At 37.1% G+C, this 10,565-nt stretch overlaps 1 protein-coding gene across 2 annotated transcripts; it reads right to left on the bottom strand.

Moving 5' to 3' along the window:
• Positions 1–319: 319 nt before the first annotated feature.
• Positions 320–7,496, bottom strand: LOC131320111 (NAC domain-containing protein 75-like). 2 transcript variants are annotated; one of them, XM_058350699.1, is made up of 8 exons: positions 7,369–7,496; positions 6,803–6,876; positions 6,550–6,659; positions 6,220–6,406; positions 5,343–5,848; positions 3,609–3,773; positions 2,651–2,731; positions 320–603 (listed from the first exon to the last, which is right to left on the bottom strand). In XM_058350699.1, the coding sequence occupies exons 3-8, from the start codon at positions 6,655–6,657 to the stop codon at positions 529–531; spliced, it is 1,122 nt and encodes a 373-aa protein (XP_058206682.1). In that variant the 5' UTR covers positions 6,658–6,659; positions 6,803–6,876; positions 7,369–7,496; the 3' UTR covers positions 320–528. The 2 variants fall into 2 exon arrangements, with proteins under 2 accessions (XP_058206682.1, XP_058206681.1); XM_058350698.1 differs by lacking the exon at positions 7,369–7,496 and having other exon boundaries at positions 6,803–7,006.
• Between the last annotated feature and the right edge of the window lie 3,069 nt (positions 7,497–10,565).

Here is a 10,565-nt window from a genome sequence, read left to right as displayed (position 1 = left end):
GAAAGATGGGAAATTAGGCCTCACGAGTTGCTATATATGCGGCCGGGTTTTTTTTGGCAATAAGGGCCATATTCATCACACATTACCATGTAGCATAATTTTTTCCTATAAGGCAATGTGAGACCGGTACAGTCTCTGGACTTTCTGAGCGATGGAGAAAATAGGGACTATTTTCATCAATAGAATCAGGAAGTTCGGTTTGTAGAGTATAAGGCCACTAGGCCAGTGCTCTGATACCATGTGAAGTTGAGAGAAGAAGTGTATATTTTTCGTTCATTAGTTGGAGAAAAGATGAATACAAAAAAGATAGATAAAAGTAACAAAGATAAGATAGATAAAGATAACGACAAGTAACAAATTCAATGTAGCGAGTCTAGCTAACAATTAGTGTGTGTACGGGATGGTTCCGAGGACAACTAATTATATGTATAAGTTGTAGATCCAAACTGATGTGGGTGGTGAGACCAATAGATGATTTTCAAATTTTCGCTTCTTCTCTCTACCTTTAATTGATGATGACGAAGGTTGTTAATTATTTGGATCAGGCCAGAAGTTTGAGTAATTCAACCATTCTGCCTCTTGTGGATTTGCGATTGATGACTCCTGCAATAACAATGGAAGAGAATGTTCAATTTAGGGTTAGGTTTTTTTCGAAAAAAAAATTGATCAAACTAATTGGAAGCATAATTCAACAAATTAACTGCCTCTTTTGTTCTTTTTCCATGCAATCAATTAATCTCTCTCTCTCTCTCTCTCTCTCTCTCTCTCTCTCTCTCTCTCTCTCTCTTCCCGGTTACTTTACTTGCATACTACTCCCTCCGTCTCATAATATTTGTTCGGTCCGTAAAACGAGGACTATAAAATAATGTATTTTTTCAAGAAAAAATTCAAATTTTTTTCATAAGTTAAAAGAACTCGTCAAGATCTAGTAAATTGTTGAATTTTTTTCCAACTTTTTTTATAAAAATTGTATTATTTTTATGTCTCCGTTTTGCAAACCGGACAAATATTATGGGACGGAGGGAGTATGTTTTTTCTTGGGATACCACGCATGAGAAAAGCATGTGGTCACAATCTTCCTTTTATTGCAAGACTCTTTACAAATTGGTGCCTTTTGCATTTGAGAATTTTTGGGTATGGGGTGGGTACCACATAGTCGTGACCCAGCAGTCCATTCAGGCCGTTCCAAAGTGTGTTGGACAATTCAGATTGAAACTGTCTCTCTCCTCTCACCCCACCACTCTCTCTCTCTCTCATTTTTCTCTTTCCAAATCCGAGTTGTCCAAAACCAAAATGGATGGCCCGGATGCGCCAATCGGGCACCACGTGGTACCCACCCGACACCCAAAAATTTCTCAAATTTCTCCTTTTGTATCTTTTTTTCTTCAAGGATTTCATTGAACAGGGGGAAAAGACTTTTCAAGTTGCAGGGGTCATTTTCTTAGCTAGTATTTTTTACCGTTGGGATTTTGCTGGTATGGCAACAAGTTCAAATTAGAAACAACCTTAGTGAAAGTAATTCCACCAACCTTTATATTTTCAACTCCTTTTTGTTGTTCAAGACAATTTTTTTTTTTTTACAAACGAATGTCCGAGCCAACTTACATACATCTCGACTAATTTCAGGGCTCTAAAGGTAACGATCGAACACAACCTACAGTGGCCCCAAAATTTGGAATGTTTGGCCTCCGTATGAATGAAACATGTGATCTCATGAAGGAGCACTTATTGCTTTCTCAGAATCACTTGGTCAAACCCTTTGGGGTTCTCAAGACAATCCTTAAAGATGTACTAATTTCAATTTCATACTGATCTCTAGCTTTTCATCTGAATTTCAAGTGTTTTTATTGCTCATAAAACACTTGAAATTACTTCAATGAAAAGCCATAATATAATGGAGAATTATATATATTCATTAATGTTTGCTAACATTTCATTAATGTTTACTGACATATTTCCGGGCAGCTTTTCGCAGATTTTACTTCCCCTCCATGGCAATCAAAGTGGAAAAAATACAAAGAGGAACTATCGAGATATAGACAAATAAAAGGCTTCTATTTCCTCCCTTTAATTTGAGATTAAAATGTGATTACAAAGAAGTAGATTTTCTTTGTCTGTCCTTCATTTTTATGCCCTTATCACCTTTTTCCTATGAGAGAAACTTATCCACTGTTTCGCCGTGAACAAATTCTTTATAGCAGCAACCAATCACGACCTTGTAAAAGTGTTCTGAACGGTCCGGATTTTAATTATTGTCTGAAAAAGTTTCATACCATCTAAACCGTTCAAAACACTTTTGGACGGTCACGATTAGCTTTGTAAACAACTATTCATGGCTTCGCCGTTAAAAAGATTTTCTCTTCTCCTATACTTTAGTTGATAAAGCGACAAATAAGGCTGATAGATTTCGGACCCGGGGACGTGTTGTGCAATGCATGCTGCGCAGTGTGCTGTGCAGCATCCGGACCGTCCATCTCGACAATCAATGATCCAAATTTAAATAAAAAATTTACGGGAAAGAAATTAACTTTTCCCCATAAAAGTTTCAGTTGCATCTGAACCATTCAAAACACTTTCAAACAGTTGAGATTGCGCAGCACGCCCCCGGGCTGATAGATTTCAGGGTCGAAAAGTAGATATGTATACTTACTCCATGGGTATGAGTTGATGTGCAACCCATTATGAGTTCCTCCAATCCAGATGCAGATCTCCCTTCCATTTTAGGATGTTGCTGTCAAAAAATTATGGTAGACGTTTAGAAAATTAGAACACAAATAAGGCGATAGAGTAAGCGTGTGAAACGGCAGTGGAAGAGGATGTAGGGATTAATCCAAGATGCGTGCAAACTGACTCGGGACACCGTGCATTACCCAAGAAAAAAAAAAGGCGATAGTCATCTATATATTAAGTGAAGTTATGTACAATTTTAATTACTTGATTTATCGCTAAACTGTAAGTGAATTGGCCATTTTAATTGTGAAGTTTTCGTATCGAAATACTTTATCAAAATAATATAGTAGTGGCAGTTTTTATGTAAAGAGTCAGGAATATCCTCTCCGGTAGAGATTGGACGGTCCTGTTGGAGGCAAATGTCGGCCACTTCTGGTTTTACTTCGATATATATATATATGATCGCTCGATTTTATTCATTTTTAATGTCTTGTTGAGACCATCAATTCTGTCAAAAATCATATGGATCGGATGTGGTAACTTCTGTAAAATTAAGTATTACTATAGAACATGTGGGCGCAAATATACCCGGGTCGGATAAAGAAAATTAATTAAGGTGGATCTCAATATAACATCGGATGACTTATTATATATTTCCAAGCTTAAGTTTTCAAGTGCGTCCAAGATCATTCAATTTATATCGACCCCAAAATTGGTGTGGCGGTGACTCTATAGTTACTCCCCCAACGTAACGGGCCTTGTGCATGCAGAGGCCTGATCAATGCGTTTTACAAACTCTAACATTATCGATCGCGCTTACATGGGAGACTCAACATAAATGGTGATAGTTTTAGGAATGGAATAGGAAAATATGGGTTTTTTTTTTTCTTAAACAAAAAGAATTTATTAATCTTTATAAATATGAAACGTTTGGTTACCTGGAAATTTAGATGGAAGGAGTCGTTGTTATGATGAAGAATAAGGGAGGCGTGATGGAGAGGATCTGCAGGCCTCATATTCTTCTCATCATAATGTTGATATTGATCATCATGGGTCATAATGTCACGCTCGTGGCACGTGCCTGTGCCCTCACCCCCTCCAAACTGCAATAAAAATTAAACACGTGAAAAATAATTGAAGGAAAATGACATGCAAACAAATTAAGGTTTTTCATTATATTTACAGATTTGATGAAGAATAAACTGAAAACGACTTTTCGGGGGGAAATTCTAATCACAGCCATGTGAAAATTAAGTGCTTAGCGTGCAAAAAGTGTATGGATCGATATCGATGAATTAAAGATGTACTACAAACATTTAAGTATTTTGTTTTCGTTATCTATTGCCTAGTGAACGGTGAATGGCAGAACCATTTTTCTTTTCCAAAGAATTACACCAAATTGGCTAAAATAACGAAATCATAACAAATCCGCCCAAATCACCAAGACCATGATAAATGTCGCATATTTTTTGCTAAGCTAAAAAGGGTGGAGGAGGAGGCGACCGGGCATAGCAACCCTTCTCTGGGCGTGACCATAGAGACTCCAGACCCACAGCGGATCCCGAAAGGGACCAAAGAGCCATAGCAACCACCGCCTCACCAAGGACTAGCGGGCCAAAACCAGACAGAGGAGATCAAAAGACCAAATTCGAGAGAGGCGCCACTAGCATAACTCAAACTTGGTACCTCCTACCTCACCCAAACCCAAAGGAAATAAGCCTTGACCAACTGGGCTATCACCCCAGATGGTATAAATGTCGCATATTGCATATCATGTGCATAGAACCTTATCAAATAAATAAACCTTATCTAAATTTAAACAGATTGCCATCCATCTGCAAGCCTGATTTGGTTTTATCTCTTTATCTTTCTTTTGTATGGTTAGTTCTCTCTTTCAGTTTTAGACTTTGTGTATCGCATTGGGTTTTATTTCCTTCTCTTTTGGTGGATAGTAGGGTATTTTTCACGCTTTGTACGATAATACAAGCAACAATAATATTTTTTCCATTTCAAAAAAAAAAAAAAAACAATACAAGGAACCCCTTAAATTTTGGTATTGCTTCCTCTACAATACTATTTTTTTTCAGCATCTATTTTAGGATCAAATGAACCTAGCTATTTTCCAATATGTACGTATATAATTACATGGTTTACCCACCAAAAACAAGTTAAAAATGTGAAACTCCTAACACAATTAATACAAGTAAGCACATTTGTTAGACTTGCGATGACACAAACCCAGAACAAACACCCACTTCATGCATCAATATCATGAAGCAGGTGTTTTGCCCCTCATTGCTTCTTCAATGTACCATTTATCGAGTTTATAACAAAAAAAATAAATTTGCTGATAAAAAAAAACACAAACCAAGAACAAATTCACAAACAAATATCTGACATTCGGTGTAGCAACAACTAATCCAATTATTGTCGTAGGAGGCGGTTCGCTTAAAGATGTACACAATACATAATAATCGTAGTACGTATGATATACTATACACTAATCTGGACGGAAATATTGTTGTATCGGTATAAATACCAATATTATGTGCTCTATAATCTTTATCAAACTTATCTTTAGGAAACATTGAGTATGAACAAGCGTGGATACAAATTTATAATTTTTTTTTTGAAACGGCAAAAATATTATTGATAATCATTTACATATATACCTCATCAAAGCCAAAAGGGTCAGCTTCAAAATATTGTTGAGTATCCATTTCCCTGCTACTTGATAGTACTGTTGTACCAGCAGCTGCTTCATGTCTCTGGTTAATCAGTACTCCAGGGGTGGAGCAGGTGGCTCCACCCCTCTCCGCCCAATTGCACTGCCGCGGCTGAGTCTGATAAAATATCTTCGACACCACGAGCTCCCCTTCCCTCTCCTCCTCGTTTTGACCTAAATGATATTGGTGCATGACCCAACTCGTTTTTTCAGGTCTTCGATTTTTTCCAAAATTTGTGTATAAAACTAGAATTTTCTTGCACCCTTTTTGTTTTCCGTTCGCCATTACCGGCCTTGTTTTTCCAGTCTTGTGCCACCGTGTTTCTCCTCCTCCTCCACCACTGCCTTGGGAATCGTATTCGGTTTGGATTTTCCTTCTCTTTCTTGTTCCAGTTGTATAGGCCTTTAAAGGCCTGTGGAAGAAATGCCTACTCAACCCATCCCTTGTGACTCCTGTTGAAGGCAAAGAGTGCAAGCTAGTTTAACCAAAGCCCAAGTACTCAAGTAAACTTAGTTAGGTGTAACAAATTGGGGAAGAATTGAAAATGCTTCAATAGTCATAGCAAACAAAAAAAAAGATGGCAAAAAGCCCTAGAAAACCATAAACGTGTAAGTTAATTTTATCGCCAAACTTTGATACTTAATGTGATCATTCAAATATAATTTAAAGGCTTTACTACGACGACATTTTTAAAAAACGTTATTGTCATATCATTTCTGAATTAGTTTTCTTCTACACGAAAAGCAATTTTTCGTTAGAGGAAACTCGCGCATAGTAAGCGGGAGAGAGAGAGAGAGGGAGAGAGAGAGTACATATTTCTTACCTGGAAGTTTTTCAGGGTGGGTGTAACAAATGCCATCTTCTCCATCAATGGTGGGGATGAATTCATCAATCAAAGGGTGGGATAGTTTAGGGTAGTAGTCTTGAGACTCTACTTTTGCTTGAAGGTGTTGAATCAATTCTTGGTCTGTTGGATGAAATTTCACTCCTGCTGGTAGACCCGCCCAGTCCTACAATAAAAAATAAAATAAAATAAAAAAACAGAAGAAAAAATATATATAACCCAAAGCAATAATTATACTGTTATTTATTGTTGTCTCTTTTATTTGTTCACAAAATCTGAAGAATATTAGTATGAGATGAATATCCCTACCGATTTTTGACGAAATCGGTGGCCGCAACCAGGGCATTGTTTTGATCCACACAGCTGGTGCTCCTCAAGCTTTGCATCAATGAGATCGGAGCTACTAATTGATTTCATGCCTTCAAAAAAAACGGCTTCTTTATTTGTGTATGATTTTAAGAAGGAAAAAAAAAAAAAAAAAAAACCTCAACTGATAGTACGTCCTCCACAAAATCATCATTTTTAAGCAACAAAATTGTCTTGTGATGCTGCTGCAATTTACCTCTCTTCGATCGGAAGCTTTGATATCAAGTGTACGCCTCATCCACAATCGATAGAGATCAATTTGGTACTCTTCTGTAAACACGAGAGAAAGAAATTAAAATCTTCTTTGTTAGGACGATTACATATAATTAATCTAGAAATGTTTTTGATATTTTGATTGCAAAAATAATAATAAACTCAAAATTAGATAAATACAACACCACAGCACCTGGATTAATTGCATAGAGAGAGAGAGGAAAAAAAAAAAAAAGGGACAATATTGCAGCAACAAAAAAACCAAGAAAATTGACATATTTACGAACGAAGTGTGAGTATACAAGGTTATATGCTTTGTTAGGGAAATTCAACATAAACATGAAAGTGAAGAAAACACAAAAGAAAGATTACCCAAAACTGGAAATGTTCGCATAAGGAAAACTGAGAGAGAGAGAGAGAGAGAGAGAGAGAGAGAGAGAGAGAGAACATGCTATATAAATAGCATGGGAAAAACACCAGATTTCCCTCTATCTCTGGCTACTTTAACTGAAGCCAGTGAGATCATACAAAGGAAAAAGCATCTCATACCCTAGCTATATCCCACCACCTTTAGATCTTTGCGGCTTTGCCTGTTCGAGTAGCTCACGCAGGAGATTTTTAGAGAGAGAAAGTTAGGGCAGAGAGAGAGGGGATAAAAAGAGACACCTTCGTTTTTCAGTCTCTTGACTAGTTTAAAGCAAAAGGCTATATATATGTATTTTATTCTTCCCCCTTTTCTTTTCTTTTTTGAAACCGACGCATATACTCGAAAGTGTTGGAACATATTAAGGGTGGTCGGACAAATAAGTTACAGTAGCTTATTTTTTGTCTTTATTCAAATTTTTTTCGTATTACTTGGCTTATTGTCATTTTTTTGGAGACTATTGCATCCTCACGACAAGAGGAATCTAAAAAGTAAAAAAATTTGACCGAAATCCAATTTTTTTTGAATAAAGACGAAAAAATTGACTTATTGATTTACTTTCGTCTTTATTCGAAAAAAATTGGATTTCGGTCAAAATTTTTTACTTTTTAGATTCCTCTTGTCGTGAGGATGCAAAAAAATGATAATAAGCTAAGTGATACGAAAAAAATTTGAATAAGAACAAAAAATAAGCCATTTTGGCTTATTTGTCCGAACACCCCCTAAGTATTAATTATTGGAGCTAATCAAATATAAGTATACTGCATATATACACAAACAGCCATACATTAATTATTATTATTTTTTTTTTTTTACAGCTAATGGGCGCGATAAACATGCACAAAAATAATGCGGCATGATCTAGGATACATATGTGACTGTGTGTTGTTATTTCAAAACCCATTCAAGCGGCCTGGTGGTATACAGTATATATATATATATAAAGCGTGGAATTTAGGGTTTCGCAATCTCACGTTTTCAACTCTCCATATGTCATTAAGCGGTTGAAACAATAGTGAAAGGAGGCGTAAAAATTGACTCCGGACCACACTATATATAACTTGAAAATTTGTCAATACTATTGCATTGCAAGGGTAATAATAGTAAGTGTAAGGACAACAAAAGCAAAGTATAGCAAAACATACATGGATGATCAAACAAATTTTGTAAAGGCCACACCACGTACGTGGTGCCCTGAAATCGACCACCCTATAATTTATCCATGAAATAATTATTCATTGATAGGACACGGTGTCCCAATATCCCATACTTTTGTAAAATTTATAAATTATACATCACCTAGTGTAGATTTGTGCTCCATAGAAATATATATGATTTTAAGAGGTGCACGTGGTGCCTCAAGACCACCCAATAAATTTTTCTTGCACAAAGTTAAGTTAAATACAAACTGCACCGAATATGTGGCATGCGAAAATAGATTCGCGTAATTTACGTGAGATCAACTAGGAATTCTTAAGAGTTTGACAGTCTGAAATTTGAACTATCGATATTTTTGCCACTAAATTCCATGTGGCCCATGTCCAATTACTATGTATGAAAAATGGTTTTTTTTCCAATATATAAACAGGAGGGGAAAGGTGATAGGAACTCGTTATATATATGGGTTTAGATTTGAAGTGATGGTCGTGATTCTATGGGCATTCATTAACTTTTTTTTTTGTTATTCTATGGGCATTCAATATTTCTTTTGTGATTTTTATGGGCATGAAGAGAGAGAGAGAGAGAGAGAGAGTTACCAGCTCGCTCGATTCGCAAAACAAAACGAGCATTGTAAAACCCATATTTACACAATTACATGGAGCCCTGTACTTATAGAATGTGTGGGCAAATATTTGTGCACGCTAGCTAATGTGTGTTATTTATATGCGGTGACTTTTTCACATTGTTTTATTTTTTTTTTAAAAGTCAACTTACACGTACCTCGCCTAATTTCAAGATCTTGAAGGTAACGATTGAGCATAACCCTTATATGTCATTCCATTCTCTTTGATGGTCTTTGTCCTTGTGTCTATTTTTTATTTCCAACCAAGGAAACATCTAATGCATATATATACTCCAACATGAGGTAGAAGAGAGAGAAAGATGGAATTCTAGCAAATTGAGCAAAGTTGAAATCATCACCCAAAATGGGGGAAGTGGGGTAGCGTACAAGTTAGGATGTGTAAGGTTACTTTTTGTCATGTGGGTTGGGCATGACATGACTGACTAGCAAGTTAGTAATTGTCATGTGGGTTGGGCATGACATGACTGACTAGCAAGTTAATTAAGTCCATGTTTGGTTCATCTAAATTGTTTCCCCTTTAATTAGCTTCTTAATTTTAAGTTCTCGATCTCCATCTTCTTCTTGGACTTTAACTGATCATACCAAGGGTTTGGGGCACTTGTCTTCCTCCAATTTCGTCACTACTGGTCCTCCATAAATTCCTGAGTTTCACTTGATATATGAAGTCTGAAATAAACCTTAAATTCCTGAGTTTCACTTGATATATGAAGAATGTCATTGGATTCTTGGGGTTTCGATAATCAACAAGAAGAGGGAAAGCAAGAGAGAGGAAGTAATTTTGTGTGGCCATGGGTAGTTATATGCGGCCAGGGTAATTTTGTGTGGTCATGGATAGTTCTGTGCGGTCATAAGTAATTCTGCGCGGCCGAGTAATTTTGTGCGGCCATGGGTAGTTTTGTGCGGCCATGAGTAATTCTGTGCGGCCATGGATAATTATGTACGGCCATGAGTAATTCTTTGCAGCCATGAGTAATTCTGTGCTGCCATGAGTAATTCCTTGCGGCCATGCGTAAGTCTTTGCGGCCATGAGTAATTCTTTAGCGGGCGCAACCACGCATAGGAATCATAGGGACTCTAAACCCACGATGGAACCCTCGAAGGAGACTTGAAACTAAGAGGTGCGCAACCACGTCACCCGAGGCCGAAGAAGGCAATAGGCGGATCATGGAATTCAAACGGGAGCCTTGAACCCATGACCACATCAGAGCCAAACCGAATTGAAGTAACCCATTGCTAAACCGCGTAGGGGAAGTTACAGCTGGTAAACATGAGACTCAAACCTAGACATCACATATGATGAAAAACCTCGTAATTATGTGCCCCAAGCTTCCAAGGCCAATTTCAGACCACTGCCCTATTATGCTTCATGATGATAATAGGGACTGGGGGCCTAAACCTTTCAGATTTCTAGACATATGGCTGGATGATCCAAACTGTATGAAGCTTGCAAAACAGACTTGGGAGGAGTTTAAAGTGAATGGGTGGGCTGGTTTTATTATTGTACAGAAGCTGAGAGCC

Source organism: Rhododendron vialii, chromosome 3a (assembly GCF_030253575.1).
Source record: "Rhododendron vialii isolate Sample 1 chromosome 3a, ASM3025357v1".
NCBI lineage: Eukaryota > Viridiplantae > Streptophyta > Magnoliopsida > Ericales > Ericaceae > Rhododendron > Rhododendron vialii.
The sequence above is the reverse complement of the archived record's forward strand: the minus strand, read 5'-3'. Positions and strand labels throughout refer to the sequence as shown.

Coding starts and splice junctions, on each gene's coding strand:
- LOC131320111 (XM_058350699.1), bottom strand. CDS start 6,657: ATGAAATCAATTAGTAGCTCCGATCTCATTGATGCAAAGCTTGAGGAG. Junction 3,774..5,342: donor ACCCTTTTGGCTTTGATGAG/GTATATATGTAA, acceptor TTTTTATTGCAG/TTTGGAGGGGGTGAGGGCAC. Junction 604..2,650: donor CATCAACTCATACCCATGGA/GTAAGTATACAT, acceptor TTGTTATTGCAG/GAGTCATCAATCGCAAATCC.